General features: G+C 45.0%; 1 protein-coding gene across 1 annotated transcript in view; it reads right to left on the minus strand.

The window, feature by feature from the left end:
- Positions 1 to 10,886: 10,886 nt before the first annotated feature.
- The window catches only part of HEATR3 (HEAT repeat containing 3), a 30,777-nt gene continuing 20,832 nt past the window's right edge, over positions 10,887 to 20,831 (minus strand). Inside the window, exons 10-15 of the mRNA XM_075008791.1 lie at positions 20,363 to 20,445; positions 19,921 to 20,057; positions 16,023 to 16,111; positions 14,121 to 14,264; positions 13,843 to 14,019; positions 10,887 to 12,299 (exon numbers count right to left, since the gene is read on the minus strand). Of these exons, the coding sequence (XP_074864892.1) occupies positions 12,177 to 12,299; positions 13,843 to 14,019; positions 14,121 to 14,264; positions 16,023 to 16,111; positions 19,921 to 20,057; positions 20,363 to 20,445 (753 nt within the window). The 3' untranslated portion in view covers positions 10,887 to 12,176. The remainder of the gene's footprint in view (positions 12,300 to 13,842; positions 14,020 to 14,120; positions 14,265 to 16,022; positions 16,112 to 19,920; positions 20,058 to 20,362; positions 20,446 to 20,831) is intronic.

A 20,831-nucleotide genomic window follows, 5' to 3' on the forward strand; every position in this document is an offset into this window, starting at 1 on the left:
CGGGATCTGGCCCCTCCTTGTCGGTTGATATAGAACATGGTGGAGGTGTTCTCGGTATTTATCCCGACTACTTTGCTGTGCAGGTATTTCTGAAAACATCTGCACGCATTGAACACTGCTCTGAGTTCTAGTATGTTTATGTGCAATGTCTTTTCCGCGGGTGACCATAGCCCGAGTTACCTTGTTGCCGATGTGCGCTCCCCATCCTATGTGGGATGCGTCTGTCATAAGAAAAATCGCAATTTGTGGTTGGTGGAAGGGCACCCCTACTAGTAAGTTCTTGGGATCTGCCCACCATGCCAGTGACCTGTGCACCTCTGCTGTGGGCGATACTGCCCTGTGGATGGTATGGACTATCGGTTTGTAAACGCTCGCCAGCCAATGCTGCAGGCCCCGCATAAGCAGCCTGGCATTCTGTACCACGAACGTGGTGGTCACCATGTGCCCCAACAGTTGTAGGCATGTTAGGATTGGCACTGTGGGGCTGTACATCATTATTTGCACCTGGGATTTGATGGTGCGGAAACGGGCATCGGGCAGGTATACTCTTGATGTAGCAGAGTCTATGCGTGCCCCTATGAACTCTATATTGTGCGTAGGCTCGGTCTTTGATTTCGAGAGGTTGATAACTAGGCCCAACGAGGCGAAGGTGTTTGTAGTGACATGTATCATGTGTAGGACCTCTGCTTTCGAGGCCCCTTTCAGTAGGCAGTCGTCCAGGTATGGAAAAATGAATACACCCTGTCTGTGTAGGTAAGTTGATACTACCACCAGTGTTTTGGTGAACACTCTGGGCGCCAAAGAGAGACCGAACGGAAGAATCCGGTATTGGACGTGCTCCCTGCCCACTGTGAAGTGGAGGAAACGTCTGTGTGCTGGGTGAATAGTTATATGAAAATATCCGTCCTGCAAGTCGAGGGCTGCAAACCAGTCTCCATCGTCCAATGCTGTAAGTATGGAGGCAATTGTAGTCATCCTGAAACGCTGTTTGCGCAGATGTCGGTTGAGGGCCCATAGGTCCAGGATTGGCCTCCAGCCTCCTGTCTTCTTCTCTGTTAGGAAGTATCGCAAGTAGAACCCTTTCCCTTGGAATTGTTCCGGAACTCTCTCCACCGCCCTTATGAACACGAGATGGTCTACCTCCTGTTTTAACCTTGTCTCATGGGAGGGGTCCTTGAAGAAGGACTGGGTGGGAGGTTTCAGTGGAGGTAGTGATTGGAAGGGGATCGTGTATCCCGTGTCTATAATTTCCAGGACCCATTTGTCTGTGGTGATGTTTTGCCATTGGGAGTAGAATGGTTTGAGCCGATGATGGAACATGTGCTGGGATTGGCCTTGAGGGATGGTCTTGATATTGCAGTCCTCGACATACCCGTCAAACTTGCTGTCTCAAGACTTGCCCTGAGGGTGCGCGACCCTGCTGGGGGCGTCATCTGGGGGCCCTATACTGTTGCTGCTGGTGATGGCGCCCTTGGTCATAGCTCCGTTGGTATTGTGTATGCTGAGGTTGATAAGCGTAGTGCCTTAGCTGGGGGTAAAACTTCCTCCTCCTGTACAGAGGGGTATATATGCCCAGGGTCCTAAAGTGTGGTTCTCGAGTCCTTGCTGGAGTGTAGGACCGAGTCAGCTGAATCTGCGAATAACTTCTGCTTATCAAATGGAAGGTCTACGATTTTTGTTTGCAGATCTCTGGGAATGCCAGACGTCTCGAGCCACGATTCCCTACGCATTACCACTGCTGTGGCTGTGGAGCGTGCTGCTGTGTCTGCCACGTCCAGGGCAATCTGGACTCCTGTTCGTGAGGCCGCATAGCCCTCTTGGACGATCGCTTTCAGCACCGGTTTCTTATCTTCTGGAAGGAAATCCACGAGGGAAGTAAGTCTGGAATAACTGTCGAAGTTGTGGTTTGACATGTGTGCTGCGTAGTTTGCCATTCGGAGTAGTAAGGTAGAGGAGGAACAGACCTTCCTACTGAACGTGTCTAATTTCCTTGCGCCTTTTTCTGACCCTCCTGATTTATATTGGGGTGTCTTGGATCTCTGCTGTGATGATTCGACTACCAGGGAATTTGGTTGGGGGTGGCTAAACAGGAATTACATGCCCCTGGCTGGAACAAAGTATTTCTTATCCGCCCTCTTCTTTGTAGGAAGGGTGGAGGCTGGAGTTTGCCATATGTTGGTGGCTGATTCCATAATCGCTTCATCTAGTGGGATGGCGATTTCAGATGAAGCCGGGGGTCTTAAATTTTTCAGGAGTTTATGATGTTTCTCCTGCACCTCTGCTATTTGAATGTCCTGTGTTTGTGCTACTCTCTTGAATAGTTCTTGGAATTGCGTAAGGTCATCCAGGGGGGAAATATCCCCGGGGACAACCCCCTCATCTGGGGAGGACGAAGAGGCGTTGCTATGATATACCCCCTCTAGTTCCTCAGATTGCTGGATTTGTTCATATGCTTGGCCTTTTGAGGATTCAGAAGGGAGGTCCAGGGCCTGTGGACCAACGTCCGCCTGGGAAGGCTGTGTTCTTCTCATGGAGTGAGACTGTGTGAAGGGGTGTTGGCGAGGTGTGGGTGGGGATCTACCCCTGGATCTGGACCCCCTGTGTCGGTGTTCAGTATGGTAAGGACGGCCATAACAGCAGGGGCAAGGGCCCAGTGATGGGGATCTGGACGACGATCGGAAAGCGTACGCATGGGGTCTAGACGAGTGTCACCTCTGTGATGATGCTGACAGTGGCGGAGATGCTCTGTGATGGTATTCATAGGGATCCCTACTGGAGATTGGTGAAGGGTGTCTGAGCCAGGGGGGTGGTGGTTGAAGGAATGGGGATGGAGGTCTGAAGCAGGCCATTGGAGTTGGTGCCCGGTGTATTTCGGGGGGGGGGAGCTTGGCGATAACGGCAACATGGTGACCTCCGGGGATGGGCTGTGGTGCCAGGTTTTGGCCTTTGCTTTTCCCCATCCCTGAGAGGCAGGTGCCACCCCCTCCCGTGCCGAGGACCTCGGCGCCATTGTCGGTGCCGCGCTTGGTGCCCCTGTGCATGGTGCTGCGCAGGTAGCTTCCTCCAGCACCGTTGGGTCCCGTGCTGGGTACCCCTGCTCCAGTGCTGTCGGTGCCGCAGGGCTCAATGCCGTGGGAGTCGGTGCTGCCGATTCCGGTGCCTGCGGCGCCCCCGGTGCCAACTGCTTAATGGTCGGAGGCCCCGGCGCAGCTGTGTGCGCTACAGTCATGCCGCTTTGAGCAGCCCGCAGGTCAGAGCCCTGTGCTCCGCTCATCCTGCTCGCAGGTGTTACCGGCAAGGATCGAGCTGGGGAAAGCTTCCTTTTCTTTTGTATAGAGGAGCTTAGGGAAGCCGCCTTCCTCTTATGCAACCCTGATGGCCCCTCTTTATGGGCTTCTCCGATGGTCCAGGTTGGTGGGCCTTATCAAACAAAATCATCTTCAGCCTCATTTCCCTGTCCTTTCTGGCTCTGGCTGTGAGCTTGGAGCAGTGAGGACACTTTGTGGGATGTGGGTCTCCCCGAGGCAACGAATGCACTCGCTATGACCATCTGAGGCAGGCATGGCCTCGCGGCACGACGCACATTTCTTAAACCCCAGTGAGGACATCTTGGCCCGGGCATTTAGTCTTTGAATGTTAATAGGGCACTTAACAGCTAATCAGTCCTGGAAAAGATAACGTTGAGTAAAACTATCAACTAATAACTATTAACAAGATTAACAAAATTAAAAACACAGTTTATCTTTCTCAGGTGTTGGAGCCAGAGCGGAATCCGTCTGCAGCTGTTGGCGGTTAAGAAGGAACTGGCGGGGACCGGATCGCGCATGTGACCGAAGGCGCGTGAAGGACTGGTGCGCATCGGTGCATGCACGACCCGACGGAGACTGCTGAAAATTTTCCGATCTGCGGCGCCGGGGCGAGCCCGACACCTACTGTGGAGCACCCATGGGGACCACTCGAAGAAGAATCATAGATTATAAGACTAGAAGGCGCCACCATGATGATCTCGACTGTAAGAGTTCTTACGCAATGATTTCCTTTTCTGCTAGCAGCGTCTCCCAGAATTCTAACACCTGCAGGTTCCAGAGGCAGTTCAAAGCTATTGTGTAGCCAGTGCACCAGCCACGCACACCCTTCTCTACTCTCTCTCTACATGATGCATTCCAAAACTATAAAAACTCACACAAAATGTGATTAGTAACAATAACTGCCATTATTATTAGTATTAGTATTATTAGTAATAATAACTGCCAACTAATAAATAATGTATAAGGTTATGGCCTACAAGTGTAATGGCCAAATTAAATCCTGTCCCTTGGCTATTAAACTATCCAGATAGGGTAGAATTGGGGAAGATCTTGCTTGTAGGAAGGAAATCAACTGGTAAGAAATTTACCATTCTGTAGCTCAGCATCTCTCCCAGTTACGATCCTTACAGGCAGCAACAAGACTGAACAGAAGTAGTTATGGGTAAGAAAAACAGAACGAGTGAAGGAAGAGCTCTGTGATGCTGCTCGGGGGACTCAAAGCTGAGTCACCTTGTTGCCACTGTTCTGTAGCCTGAGGGAATCTTGCCTGTGCCAGCTGACTGGGAGCTCCCTAACACAACCAGACTGTCAACTGCTCAAGCACTCTCTTGTGGGCTATATTAGTCTTGATGTTTGACAAGAGATGCACCCCAGTTACCAAGTCCCTTCAGAGCATCTCCCTTGTGGTGTCCAGTCCTCAATCACTGGAAACCCAGAGAAGTCACAGGTTCTCCCTCCTCAAAGGAACAAGTCACCCCTGTTGGCCAGTTTTATCTTAGACCACCTCTCCTACATCTGAGTTTAATCATAGTAAAACAAAAGGAAATTTTAAGAAGAGAGAGTCAAACAGAAACAAAAATGAGCGAAACAAATGGTTGCTTACAAAGCCAAGTCAGAAAACACCAACTGGGGTCTACACTGATTAGTAATTGCGTTTGCAAGCTGAGAAAGTAGATTCTCACCCCAAAGTTCACTCACTCCAGTATTTGCTGACCCCGAGGGACCAGAACAGCCTTTAATGATGCACCCCACACACACTGTTTCAAAGTGCTTAAAACAGCAAAGCTGTGGCTATACTAGCACCCCCTTCCGAAAGCAGGATGCTAATTAGCCACTTTGGCAGATGATAATGAGGCACTGCCATGCATATGCAGCACCTCATTAGCATAACAGCAGCCACACTCATTTTGGAAGGGCCACTTTTGAAACGTGCGCCACAGGTGTAGATGGGGGCTTTTCGAAAGGACCCCCAGATTTCAAAAGCCCCTTCTTCCCATTTGGTTTTGGGAAGAAGGGGCATTTGAAATCTGGGGGGTCTTTTTGAAAGGGTCCCATCTACACCAGAGCCACATGTTTCAACAGCAGCACTTTCAAAACGTGCATGGCTGCTATTATACTAATAAGGCGCTGCATATGCATGGCAGTACCTCATTAGCATCCCCCTTTCAAAAGGGGGGTGCCAGTGTAGCCACGGCCCAAGTGGCTCCAGACTGCCTTTCTACCTGTGATATATCGATTCAGTCTTCTCTCCTTACACACAGATAGCGATCCCGTCATTGTCATATTGTTCCTCCTCACTTCCAAGTGGCTTCCACAGGTAGAGTATATGTGATGTTCTTCCATTGACTTTTCTACGTTGTTGCAATATGGGGCAATTAAACAGGGCGGTGTATAATTCCTCCTGCTTTAATGGGCCATCACTGAGATGGACAACTCCCTGGTGACTCACTTGTACTCCAAGACCATGCAGGCATAATTTTCAAAATAGTTACATTATTCCTTAAATATTACCCATACACACATCCCACAGTGATTATACGTTACAAGCTTTGAGCAGTTCTCACATGCTTTCCTTGACAGATAAGTACCATGAAAGTAGTATAACGGGTGCAGTGAGTCTGTCAGGGTTGAGACAGAAACTGCTTGTAAACAACAGTGAACCCTTTACCAATTGGCACCAAAGCACCTCTATGTACCAAGCCTGTAGAGTTAATTGTCCCAAACGGCAATACAGGTTGAACTGCTCTAATCTGGAACTCTCTCATCTGGCAATATTTGTAATCCAGCATGATTTTAGTTAGACAGACAACCATACACCAGGGGTGTGGCCAAGTGTCCTATGGTCTCAAGGTTTGTTTACAGCCATCAGTCCGGGCTCTCAGTGTTTTGTGTTATTATTTAGCTGTAATTTATCCCTAAATGTCTTCTAAGTACCCAGTAAACAGTGAAAGTGTTGGTAACATGATAGACAATATTGATCTCTTGTAGCCTGGCAAATTCTCTTGCCTGGCACCAGTCAGGTCCTGAGGGTGCCAGATGAGAGAGTTTCCATCTGCAATATTAGTAGATCATTGTCTGCAGCACCACGATGGTGTTTGCAAGGGCAGAAAGACCAGTTTATAGTGTCTAATAAAGACATTAACCAATGACCATGTTGCTGACCCACAGATGTCTATGGTTAAACTGCAAGTTCCTTCTGCTTACAAGGTCACCATAGATTTTGTGACACGTGCCCTGATGCTATCTAGTAGAGAAGCACTTGATGCCTTATATACCTTAATAATGCTTAATCCAGCTAGGAAGTTTGGATACTCCGAAGCGTTGGCATTTTGTACAAAAAGAAACAGACTTTTTTTGTTAATCTGGTGCACTTCACACAAATCTTTAGTGCTCTTCAAACATCTAAAGTGTGCTACAGCTTTTCTATTGGGAGCGTGGCTTTTGTTAAAATGAAGAGAGGACAACCTCCTCTGAGGCAAGGAAAAATTAATTCACCTTGGGCGAGATTGGTTCTGGGATTTTTAGCACTGACTACTTATTGAACACACCAGGGGAGTCCTGCATGCATAAAACTGCTAGTTTGAACACTCCATCAGATTTGTTACATGAGACGACAAAAGGGGTTTTGAAGAATAGGTGGATGAGATGCGTCAATTGCTCAAAAGGATGTGTTGCTAGGGCTTTTCATATCAGTGGTAGGTCACATTAAGCAAGTTTGGTTTAATCACAGGTTTAGCTAGCTGGAGTGCCACTATTTTGTTTGTTTTTACCCAAAGTTTGTGAATATAGGTGATCGCAGAATTTATTTGGAATGAACATCAACCTTCCATGAGCAAAGCCAGATGATGCATCTGGTTGATGAGTTGAATCCATAACTCTAACTAAAAATCGCATTACATGCATTGTGGCATCTGCCTCTAGTCTAAAGCTATTGCTAGGGAAGTTTTCTTAAGTGTACATAGAAAAGCAGGATCATCTCTGTCCTTCATGGCTTTAAGAGCATCAAGCCAGGACACTGGGTTTTGCAAAGCTTGAAACCAGCAGGGAGGTTCTGTGGATGGCCAATGAAGCCAAAAAGACCATATTGATGGTGGTTTCCACCTTCATTAGTTGGATCTTTGGCAAAGAATCCCTTTTAAATGGGATTCCACTTAAAAAGATACCTCTGCAGCACTGACCTCTGGCATATCTATAAGGGCATTTCTTGGTTCTTTCAACTTGTGATAGCTGAGTGCATGCCTGCTTTTGCATTCACCCTTGTCAGGCTGATTCCTCTTTGATTACATTGTTTAATGACGGTACAGCAGGACTACTGTCTCAAGCAAGGATTTACAAGGTAGGTATCTGCCCTTAGCTGGTCCTCAAGTGCCTGATCAGGTTGGATTCACAATGTGGGGGCTCAATCTAATTCCTGACCCTCCCCCACACCCCTCCACTCTCTGATTTGCTCACCTTGATTATCTTTTTCTGATTTGCCCTCCTTGCTTACTGTTTTTGGTTCTCTGTGCCTTAAATGTTGAGTCTGTTCTGGTCTGGAGAAGTGGGTCTGTCCCACGAAAGCTCACCTAATAAACTATTTTGCTAGTCTTTAAAGTGCTACTTGACTGCTTTTTGTTTTGAATGTGGGTACAGGTGGTGTCAAACTGGAGGGTTAGACGAGATAACCCTTGCATCCCTTTTAACTCTCGTATTCTATGACGTTAAGGAGAGGGAAAAAACAGATTTTTTTTTCCATTTTTTGCATTGTAGGGCTAACACATGAAATCGCCTTTTAATGAATTAGGTCTACCAATATAACTCTGTGCAACTGCAGTGAAAACGCTGAAATAAACCCACCTTTTATTGTTAATGAAATGGTCTATTAATGTGACCCTAATGTGAGGTAACATAACCTCATTCATTACAAATTGATTTTTAGGAATGGGATTTTATAAATGGAAGAGTGTTAACCACTTCTGGAGAAATCCGTTAGTAGCTCAAGAACTGCCTTTGAAGAATGTGTTATTGTAACTCTTTGTAAAACACACTGTACCCCAGTTCCATTGTTGCTTATCTTACTTGTTCACATATTGCTTTATTCAAAGTTAGGTGTGTACACAACCTCGTTTACAAGTGTCCATGTGGACGTACATCAGTAATGGGATCAGTCCCCAGTGCCACCTCATCTTGGTGACCAGCAGCACACTGATGGCCGAAGAACAAGTGCTTCAAAAGAACCCACCCAGGAAAGAGAGGGACCAAAGCCCCATCAAGAAAAAGATCAAAACTGCATCCGTCGAAGAGATCTATGAACTAAAACATTAGAAAGATGGGTGCAAAACCACAGGATTAGGTTCTTGGTTCTGCGATCAACCTCTAGGATCATCAGCGTCCACCAACACACCTGGTTCCCCTCCTCATGCTAGACTAGCGATGTAAGAACCTGTTTAGTTAGTTAACCAGTTAAATGTTAAATTTAACCAGTGAACCAATTAAATAGGGAGGAGGGGGTGGAAAGCATAAGTGGGGGAAGCCCTCCACTGCAGACTTGGGCAGCTCCGGTTGGGCTGGAGCACCCCCTGCCCACAGGACTCGCAGAGCTGCTGCAGACTAGGGCTGCTCCCAGAGCCTGGCTGAAGTGCTCCTGCCCGCAGGACTCCCAGTGCTGCTGTGGACCAGGGCTGCTCTAGCCAGGCTGGAGAGCCACTGCCTGCTGCACTCTCGGCCCTGCCGCAGATGAGGGCTGCTCCAGATGCACTGGAGAACCCCCTGTCAGTGGCAGGCCACACGGGGCCACTCCAACTCCCAAGAGTTAACCATAACTGGGAACTCTCAGCTGCTTTGGGTGAGGCTTAATGATTAACCATTAACTTCTCTCATCTAGACAACCTGGCCAGTGGCTTAGCATGAGGAACTAGAACTGGTAATTATAGCTCAACTGTAGAACTGTGCGCTCGAAGGTGCATATGCACGGAGGATAATCTTAGGCAGGAACAGTACACGAATTCTGCATTCACAATAAAGCCTCGTCCCTGGAACTAGATTCTGTTAGCTGTATGTCTCAACATCTAACAGCATGTCCTGCTCAGAATCTGAATCCAGCAGTACTGGGTGAGAGTTAAGAGTTAGAGGAAAAAAATCTCAGTTTTTATTATAATACGTTTTCTTTTCCTTTTTGTTCTGCTCTGAGTCTCCAGACTGGGCATTACTGTGCTGAAGTTGAGACTTCCCGAGTGGACACAGGAGAGGGGAGGAAAGAAGGAGAGGAACACCCAACATGGCTACACAATTCAGTGCAAGTGTCAACTAGCTGAGAACAAGCAGGTCACAATTAGCTCTCCGAAGATCCTGTAAAAGCTGCCTCACAAATTGGACATTGCTTTGATTTAGCTCCATATTTGGAATATCCAACTCAGGGGAGAGAAGGAAGAAAGATGGCGTGCTACTGCCTGAGAAACCAGAGAGGAAGATCAGGAGCCAAGCGAACAGCAAGCTGACAGCTGCTGCAGAAGCAAAAGATCTGGCAGGAAGCCGAAGGAGACTACAGGCTGTGCTCCAGCTTTTCACTGCCTGCAGAAATTGCAGACAGGAGGGGAATAGCAAAGACGTATTGGCATTGTAGGATGCAGAATGATCTCCTGTATAACAGGGACCACAGGTCTTGCCTGAATTAATTCTTGTTTGAACTAAAGCATTCTTAAAGAACAGACAGCAAGTTAATTTCTCAACACTAATTTCTCTAACTTCTACTGCAAAAATATTTTATTAAAAAAGTGTTGTACGGGCAATTCACTCTTAGGAAAGATCTGTATATTCACAATGGACAACTGCTATGTAAGGCAGAAGTTGTGAGTAAAATCTCCTCTTCCAGAAGAATTAAGTAACTCGTTTTTTCTGTTCCTCATTGGAACTACGACAATGAATAATATAGCAAAATACATCAGTTCCTGCGATCTGGTAAAAAGTTCTCGGGCTGACAGTGGTAAAAATGTGATCACAATTGTAGTACAAGAGGGGCTCCATTTGCAAGCGGAAATTGGGCTGGAAGAAAGTTCTAAACAGAAACTTGTAATATACATCCAAAGTGTATGGGTAGGGCCCCACACTGGCCAGGGGAAGAGCTCCACTGGGGGCTAAGTGAGACCCCATAATGGCTGGGGAGGGATAGGGCTGGCATGTGTGTGGGGTGGGAGGAGGGTGGCTGGCTCCTTTGGAAGCGCTGGGCCAGGATCCATGCTGGCCACCAAAGGAGCTTAGCTGAGCCTCACACTGGCCAGGGAAGGGGCTGGGGCTGGCACAGTACAGGGGAGCCACTGGGGAGCTGGGTTGGGCCCTGCATTGGCTAGTGGGAGGGCTTGCACAGTAGGGGGTGGGGGCCTCTGTCTGGGGGCTGAGCCAGACCCCACACAGGTTGAGCAGGGGATGGCACAGTGCAGGGGGGCTCCGTTACGGGGGCTTGGCTGGACCTTGCACTGGCCCAGGCAGGAGCTGGGGCCTCAGTGCAGGAGGGAACATGGTAGAAACTTGCCCAGACAAACCAACAGACATGGCGAAAATAATATAGAAGATTTAGAAGAATCCAATTTACTATTATTAAAACCTCTGTTGAACTAGCACAATTGCCTCAGAACACTAAATGCTTGCAAATAGTTCATTTAACTCATGCAACAAGGTTTAGCAGGAAAGCTTTAAAAATACCTCCTGCCCTCAAAAGGGTTTATACAACAGGATATATTCAAAGTGTAATTCTTCCCAATTTTATTGGTCTTTGAATAAGGCCCTACATCACATAATGAATAAAACAGATTGTTTTTAAATACAATGTTTAAATTCCCAGTTCTCCAAAGCCACATGTACAAATATCCCAAACTTATTTTTCTACATTATGTATTTGATACTTTTGTTTTCAAGAATTAAACAAATACATTAAGAAATTTCATACACGAAAGTCCGTATTTGTCTTGATCATAATTATAATAATAATAATAAGTATCATAATTAATGATACTTCTTTGAAAATAGTTAGTGTACTTCACAAGACTTTCATGGGTCTCAGTTTAAAATCTCTAACACGCCTCTGAGTATATAACATTTAAACAATTTTTTTTAAAAAATTAAGACCATTTCAATAAAAAAATAGTTATATTTATCATGTGTACATATTACTTCCCTGAATCCAAACTTTTATGTTAAGGCATGACCCGCCAAAAGGAAGTAAAGGCTAATGAACTGATTTTCAGAAAGCTGTACACCCACAAAGTTTAAAAAAAAAAAAAAAAATCAAGCTGAGTATCCTTCTGGTTTCTTCTAAACTGACTTCTACAATAATTACCTACCATACAAGAATTTATTATATTGGATGAAAGTGGATTTAACATAGCTGCTTCTTTGCCTTGGAGGGCAAAATCCAAATGCTGATCACAGTCTACATTCCTAGCATACTTGGCTCAGGAAACCTTTGTCCTTTAAATTTTGCCAACATGATGTACATGTCGGTACACATTAACTTTCTTAGGCATTCAGCCACTACTTAGATCCTCTTTAAAAAAGTCTAGATTTCTTATAAGTTTTCTCAACTTAGTAGGTAACTGTGATTTTGTTTTATTTTTTAAACTAATTTACTGTGGAATAATTTTGTGCTACGGTATGAAGGTTTCCACACAATGACAGTAAAGTGTATTTATATATCCCACAACTGCAACACCCACATTCTTACAAGCATTAGCATTAAATTTCAAATCAATGCAACACTTTAATATTGCATCTTCCCAAAGAGCATAAAATATATATAATGTAAGAAATGCAATGTTCAACACAGAACTGCCTCTCCCCCCAGTTCTGGAACTCTAAACTATTTGACCATCAAGAAAGAAAACCTTAAAGTCTGTTTCAAGTAGTCTTTCTCCCCTGTAATTTCTCCTGATAGACAATGAATCTTCTCAAATTCATTTTTACATTGTCAAGAACACACAACTGATCTGTACTGTACTGTCCTTTTCCTTCTTTCCGCATCTGCAATAAAAAAGCCCATATTAAAATATATATAATTGAAAAGGCAGCTTTTCGAATTAAGACAGACAAATACTTCTCTGACGCTCCTCCCTTTTAATAACTCAAAAATAGTCAATTCACAGCCTGTATGTGTACACACACCTTAAAGGTTAGCAATTCAAATTATAAGACATTTAACTGCAACACAGAATCCTTCCCTAATGAAGACCAGACATTGTCAGATGTCTGGCTGGTACTATTACTGGGACTCAACTTCACACTTAAATCTTTAAACACACATTTATCCTCTGTAGAGATTTTAGGAAAAACACCTAACACTGCTCTTAGAAGCTACATCTACACTAGCGAGATTTTTCAAAAAACCTGGGGATCTTTCAAGATATACCATGGAGTGTCTACACACAAAATGCATTCTTTCAATATTAAACTGGAAGAATGCAGCACTCTTCCCGGCACCCCTCCTCCTCTACCAGATGAGGAAGAGCACCTATTCCAAAAGATTCTTTCAGAAAAAACATGCGTGTGGACATCCCAGGGGGCCTTTTTTCAAAAGAGCAGTCCTCATGGCATCAGATTTTTTGATTCCTGAGCCATTCTTTCAAAAGAGTGGGGGCTGTGTGGATGCTCTCTATTGAAAGAGTGGACCAATTTTTTTGATCTGCTTTTGTGTGTGTGGACACGCTCTTTCAAAAAAGTTTTTTTTTTTGGAGGACATCTTCTGGCAGAACTTCTTTCGAAGGACTGCTGTAGTGCAGACATAGCCCGAAAGAAAATAAAGTGCAAAGCACTCACCCATTTCATGAAGACTGAACTGGTGGAGTATGAAAACTGATTCTGCTAAGGTGAATTTCTTTTGAACTGGAATGACTGACCAATAGTTATTAGGCCATCAAGCAATAAACTATAAAAATAAAAGGGATCAATTTTAAAAGTATATTGGCACTTTTAGGTTGCTGGGTGTCATCTGGATAAAACAACAAAATACTTCGAAAATTTATTTCCCTTCTAAAGAAAAAATAGTTTTACCGGAGGGATTGGAAATTTCACTTGTACAGTTCCACTTGTCAGTACAGGATTCTATTTAAAACTTATCTTAACTAAGCAGGGGAACAGTATATATGCACATTTGCACACCCATACAAATTAAAACAAAAAGTCAAGCTAGTTTCAAGAGAGGACTTTCTCTCACCCCTCTAAAGAGTAACCATGTTTGGCTCTCTACCTATGGAGGAATTGGCACAATCAACTAACTAGGATTTTAGAAAGTTGGACAAGAATTGCAGATGCCTCATAGTAAACATGGGATTATTTTTCTATGCATGTGGTTAACCTGACCACTTTTCTTTCCCATGTAAAGTAGATTAAGAGTAAGGAAGGTCTGTGGTTTTTTTGCTCTCTTCTGTGCACTGACAGATTTAAAATCATGTGGGCATTATTTCACGTAACTTCCTGGTAGTAGTACAAGCAGCTAAACTAATCTCAAGTCTTCATTTGCACTATGTTTTGAGACCTTGGATTAGTTACTAGTTTGTGGGCTACCTACCCTCACTTTGAAGACTGGCTGGAATTCTTTCAGTGCAGGGAGCAATTTAATCTGAAGTGCTGCCTTTTCAGCTTCTTTCCCATCTGCAAACACATCAAAGAGAGCATCCAGAGCTTCTCCAGCTACCACGAGAGAAGAATCCTTCATAGCAACCTCAAGAAGAAATTTTCCGATCATCTGAAGAGAGAGACTTATTTTTAAAAAACATGGCATTATAAAACAACGGCAAATAATTGCCACTAAAGCAGTTTAGAGGATCATATGAATTTATTTTTTACCTTTAGTGTTTCAGCTGAATCGTCTACTTTTGCCAGCACGCTGCCAGCAATTCCCAGGATGCTAACGACATTTACTCTAATGCTGGTGTTACTATTATGAATACCAGCTTCACATAAAGTCATCAGCTGCTCAGGAGTCATACACTGTTTTTAAAAAAGGAAAGAAAAGTCAATGTCAGATCAGTTATAATTTCCAGAGAATTCAAAGCAAGTCTGTACGTCATTTGCTTCTACAGAAGACACACAAAACTGTTACAGATAAGCAGCATCTGTGTAGTATGAAAAATATTAAGACTGAAGATGGAGATTATTAAACTAGATTTAACTCTTTCAGGAATTTCCTCCACAAAAGACTTGAGGCTCAATGTCATGGTTCTGTAGGTAAAAAGCCCTGAACCAAAAGCTCTATTTACCTGACATATTTTAACAACAGCTTCTAAGATGTTAATAAAGACTACAGAAACTCTTTATTCATGGATTTATAGGATTTAAAGCCAGAAGGGACCATTAGATCATCTCATCTAAAACATACCACATGCCATTAAATGTCACCCAGTGAAATCCTATAGTGAACCGGTAACTTGTATGCCCAAAATGACATGAAGTCATGTGGCACCTCTTAGACTAACAGATTTCTGGAGCATAAGCTTTCATGGGCAAAGATTCACTGCATCCCATCCCAGATGCAGGATGCATCTGATGAAGTGGGTCCTTGTCCACAAAATCTTATTCTCCAAAAAATCTGTTAGTCTCATGATAGACCACAGTCCACAGCAGCCTCGTGAAGGGCAAACATCTGGGCAGTTGGGTCTGTGCTTTTGTTTCCTAGGGACTGAGGCTTATAACAGGGACCAGCCTGCAGCAGGAAGCTAATCCAGCACCTGGTGTTGTGGCCAATTAAGGCCTGTGGGGGGGGGGGGGGGCGGTGATGGATGAGGAAGGGGCAGGGAGAAAGGTTTGCTGCAACTACCTCAGGAAGGTACTGGGGAAGTGGCCCAGACAGGCAGCTGCTGCAGTAGGGGCACCGGGGAGGAAAGCCTCTGTAGCAGCAGCTACTTAGGGTCCCTGGGCTGGAACCCAGAACACATGGGAGAGGTCCAGGTTCCCCCAGACCACCCCATACTCAGGGTAGCCCAAGGGAGTAGGAGGGGACTAGATACGTTAAAGGGGTCTCCTCCATTAATGACTGTGGCATAGATTGTGCCACTGATGAGAACAGCTCAGTAAATGCCATAACCCAGACCTCAGGGAGAACAGGAGGCAGAGCAAAGGAACACTGCAAGCCTCTGAGGCATCTCCTAAACTGCCATGAACCACAGGACCCAAGAGGCACAAGCTTGGGGTTTTGCCACAGTCTATAAATTGCCACAGGACTTCTCGCTGTTTTTGCAGATACGGACTAACACGGCTACGCCTCTGATACTTGTATGGCCAAAGTACATCATCTAGAAAAAGGTAGCCGGTCTTGAAGCTATCAAGTGAGAGAATATCCACTTTAGTAGTTTAGTACACAAAATGCTAAAAACTGGCTGCTGCATAAACAGCTGTATTTTTACTTCTTTTGTTTTGTTTTTGAAAAAATTGTCCCAAATGTTTTAAATATACATAAGAAATAACCACCAGGCTCAGAAATTGCATGAAAGACTTCTTCCAGGAGCAGTTTTTTTTTCTCCCCAGCAACCTTAATCTGAGGAAAAATTAGGATGGATTTTGTTAAACTTGTAATTCTAGCAGTGCTAACAAGCACTATTACAATGCTTAAAATATTAAATACCAGGCTTTAAGAATTCAGCACTCTTTTAAAAATTGGTTTGTTTCAAAACCACAAGCTGCACAATCTGATGTACATTTAATATTTGTTATCTACCAGAATGTCCAATGTTGGGTAGAAAAAACCCTCACCTGAGATATATTCTTTGATGCCATTGTTTGCAAGAGAGCCCTCATAGCACTAGTTACGGCTTCCAGGAATTCAGTGTGTTTAGGAAATTCTGCTCCAAAATAAACACAAAGCCAAACAGTCAGAACAAACTTCAAATCAGTTTAAGTATTTTCTGCACCCTCAGAAGAGAAAAAACTCCTTCCATTCCACACCTACTGATGCTGCCGTATGTCAAAAGCTAGATTTTCAGCAACTGGGCCCCTTGCTTCCCATATAGAAAATGTCAACTGTTTCATTCACATGACTATCTGTAACTTATGTCACACATGTCTGAAGTCCGAGTTTTCAGACATAAAAGAGAAGTGTAAAACTGTACATGCAGAAAGAGCAGACTAATTAAGGCCAGTCTGTGCTAAATATTCAGTGTCCCACACCACTATTTCAGATCATGAGTACCACTGGAGCACTAAGAGAAGGACTGTGAGGGAAACGAGCAGGTATTTTAAACTCACTGCCTAGGTCTTTCAAGCTGAACTGTAAGATATCTAGTCTTCTGCCAGGGACTCTGAGTTTCAACACACCCAAAATACTGACATCTCCCTGGTGAATGCATAGACTATGTTCATCTGCTAGTTTCCCCACTGGCACGCAATAAACCGGGGGTTGTGAACCTTTTTTGGATTGGGTACCACTGACCCACAGAAAGATCAGTCAGGGTCCACAAAAATGAGAAGCAGAAAAATCCCACAAAACCCTCACTGATATGGCCTCTGTCTGAGACACTCGAGTCCCCTCATGCTCCAGCACCACAGGCAGGAAGCTGGACAAGTGGAAAGTGAGGTTCAGGGCTTCTGAGGGCCCAGGGTGGGTCCAAAAATGGGGATAGTGGTCAGGGGTTAGTGTGAGAGAGAGAGCGCGGTTGGGGAACTGGTGTGGAATCTGGGCAGGAGAGAGGGGGAAGGAGCAGGCTGGGATGGGTGTTTAGAGCCTGAATGAGAGAGGATGCAGAAACAGGCTAAGGACAGGCAGTCTGGGTGAGAGGGTGGATGCAGGAGTAGACTGAGGAATCTGGGTGCAAGTGACAGTGGAGGGAGTTCAGGAGTGGGCTGGTAAAAGGCTTGTTCAGGAGGGAAGGTGCAGGAACAGGCTGTGGGTGGGTGGGGTGTGGTCAGGAGGGAAGGTGCAGGAACAGGCTGTGGGTGGGAGGGTCTGGCACAAGAAAGGGGAGGAAGCATGCTGCCCCCTCCCCCAGCTGTGGAAATGGCAGCAGTCGGAGAAAAACCTCTGCCAGGCATCTTCTCTCCTGCTGCTCTGGTCGGCTGGAATTCTCACCAGAGAGGTGGGGGAAGCCCCTGCAGGCAGCACTAGGCAGCTGTTCCACCCTCGCAGGGAAAGAGTGAGAAGGTGCAGTGGTGGTGCTGCTTCCCCCCCCGCCACCCCCGAGCACCCCATCAGAGCCCATGGGTGAGATCTGGCTCTGTCTTGCCTGATCCAGCCTGCAAAGCTCAGAGCTCCCCACAACACCACAAGCGGGACACTGGAGAGGAAAGCCCTGAGCTTCAGTGTCTGGATCCAGGCAAGTCCCAATGTGACTCTGGACCACAGGCCATGGGTTCCCCATACCAGCAGTAAACCCTGGGAAACCAAGGACACACTGTGCCCACACAAACTAGAAACTCAACTGCTCCTCCATACCAACCATTTTCTTGCATCCAAATTCTTCTACATTTTTAGAATTTATTACCCCTATGGTGCTTTGATCGATATTTACAGTCTTTTGCAGGAATAAAAACCTGTATGCCACATTTTGGCTTCTTTTCCCAATCAGAAGACCCAAGCATTGATCAGCTACTTATCCCAGTCATCCAAATAATTGTTTTAGACTGGTCTACAATAATTGTGTGTTAGCATGTTCATCTGCTACAGCTAAAAGGGTCCATCGTCAGATATTCCTATCTGCAGCAAAGAATAATGGGTTAATGCTCTTGTAGAGAACATGGCCCTGTAAAGTAATAATTCCCAGCATGATTGCTCAGTAACTGGTCACTAACATCTGAAAGCATTAGCAGTTGTGGGAAATCTTCACAATAGGTCTCAGTGGAATTAACACGGAAGCCTGAAAAGACACATGGATATATTTGCTACTCCAAATCAGTACTGTTTTAAACAAATGTTGTCCATCAGGCTTATCTTTATTCAAATCAAATCATCATACAGTCTTCCCCTGCCTTACGAGGGTAATTCGTTCCTGAACAGCTCCTCTTAGGGTGAATTCTTGTAAGTCGAAAATGTAATTACCATTAATTTCAATGGGAAAAAAAATTGTGTGTTCCTGAGCCCCAAAATTTACACCCACTTATGCTTACCTGGCAAAGGGCACAGCTGCGTGGAGTAGGTGGTGGCGGCCCCCTAGCTGCCCAGAGTGAGCAGCAGGGGCGGGGCCAGGATGGACTGTGTGCCCAGCAGCCACGTCTCCCAGGAGTGCCTGGGAGCAGCCACCAGCTGCTGCAGCGCCAAGGTGGACACCAGACCAGCCCCAGCTAAAGGCTGGGCTCAGGGCTCTGGGAAACCACTGCCAGGCAGCGAGTGGCACCCGAGGCACAGTTGTGCAGGGTGGGCAGAGGCGGCCCCCTAGCCGCCCAAGGAGCAAGGGGCGGGGCGGGGCAGGGCTGGGCCAGGATGGGCTGACTTTCTGCAGCTGCAGGGTGTTCGCGTCCCGCTGAGGCACTCAAACTCAAGTAAATGCCTCGTAAGGCAATGTAGTGGTCCTTAAATCAAGCTGCTTGTAAACCTGAATTCTCGTAGCCCAGATGGGTGTATCTCGGGGTATGACTGCAGACATTTTCATAAGTGGTACCCAAAAAGTACATGCACAACTCACATCCCACGGAAAGAGAGCCTTGTTACACTTCCTATTTTGGTGAGTATGCAAATACAGGTTGACTCTCTGTAGTCCAGACTTTCCTTGTCGTGAAACTTCTATGGTCCAACATCCCCATGGGATGAGTGGGAGTCAGTGCCCTCATATGGGTCTGTGCTCCTGCTCCCTGGTCACAGCAGCACAGGGGCTGGCACTGACCTTCCCCAGTCCAGCAAACTCCCTGGCTTGGGACTGTTCAAGTCCCAAGGGTGTCAGACCAGGAAGGTGCAACCAGTACTAGAGTTTGTTTCAGCTTTGGAAATCAGGTGAGACACCAGAAGAAGCTAGTCTCAAAGTGAATTATAAGGCTGGTAAGATGTCATCGTTGATGAATTAATTCTCTTATTCAGATTTGGTTAAATACATTTGGTCTCCATGACAACAAAGTAAACCCCAGACTTACGCATGGGTTGTATTCCCGGGCAACAACGTGTCAGTCAAATTTTGTGCAAGTTAGGAGGAGCCAGGAAACTGACCAGTGCTGCAGTTTTTCTGCTCTTGATGTTCACACCTCTGCATTACCTACTGATAATGGGTCACATCTTCCCTGACTGGACAGACCCGATTTCTTCTCTCCTGATATTCACAACTCCACATTAACTGCCGATAATGGGCCACACCCTCCATGACTGAACAGACCATCAACTCTGGCCTGCACTTTGACTCAGACTCCCTCTTTAAACCCTACTCTGGAACCTCCCCACTCATGCATCTGACGAAGCAGGTCCTTGCCCACAAACGTTTATGCTCCAAAATACCTACTAGTCTATAAGGTGCTGCCAGTGAGCTTGTTGCTTTAGACTATATGAGGTTTCCATAGCTTTGGTGCATGGCAGCATAGTCTGATCAGCAGCTTTTCTTGCATTTGGAAGTAGTATGGAGAGAATTAGTAATAAACCAGTGTTAAATTAAATGCTACAGATAAAATTTATTTGTAAAAGAAAAACAATCAAACCCTTCTGAGTTATGTTTCTTTAATACTATGATCTTAAACTTACCTGGCTGAGAAAAAACTAACTGGGAGAGATGCTGTGCAAGTGACTGAAGTGTTGGAGCACCTCCAAGACAATCCACATCCGACACTAACAAAATACTATGGAGACACATTAGAGCTCTGCACTGTACTGTGTTCATTCTGAAAAAGTAAGCAACAGAAACATGCCTTTAGAGGCTCTAGTAAGTAATATAAAGGAATCAATAATTCAATTATGAGATATTGAGGTGTGGTATAATTTGCCTGGGGGACATCAAAGTATCTACATGTAAATATTTGTTACTAAACCAATGCAGCCAATTTGTAAGAGCCAGTTCTCCAGGGTGACCCAAGATGAACTTAGTCATTAAAGTATTAATGTTTGTGATACAAAGGATCTTGAAATTGAAGATCAGGTGGTACATTCATAAGATAATTACAAATACACTGAAAATAAAAATTCTTACTTTCTAATTATTGGTTTCCAGGATGGACTTTGCATACAGATGTCTACAGCAACACTGCTTGGGAAAGAGGTTTTTTCAAGAATCTGGAAAAAAAAAAGTTCAGTAAAAATTTGTTTTTGGGGGGGGGGCCTGCGGGGGGGCAGGGAGAAAGTTTAATGTTACCTTTTTTTTTTATATTCAGCAGAAAACTTAATCCATATGTTTATCCCACAATCCAACAGATGTCAAAAGCTCCAACCATATTTCACTCAAGTACCAGATTCTCCTGTTTTTCTCCTGACAATTTCTATGATGAAGTTATGGCCTGGCTTTAACATAATATTTTTATTTTAAACTGTGAGTTACTTGTTTCCACATTTGATTTAAAACCTCTTAAATAATCTGGGGATCTTGCCAGAGATTTTAGGTTCAGTTTGCCACAGAGTACACAGGGCCCTAAATATAATTCATCTTCTATACAGACACCCTC

Source organism: Carettochelys insculpta, chromosome 14 (genome assembly GCF_033958435.1).
Source record: "Carettochelys insculpta isolate YL-2023 chromosome 14, ASM3395843v1, whole genome shotgun sequence".
Taxonomy (NCBI): domain Eukaryota; kingdom Metazoa; phylum Chordata; order Testudines; family Carettochelyidae; genus Carettochelys; species Carettochelys insculpta.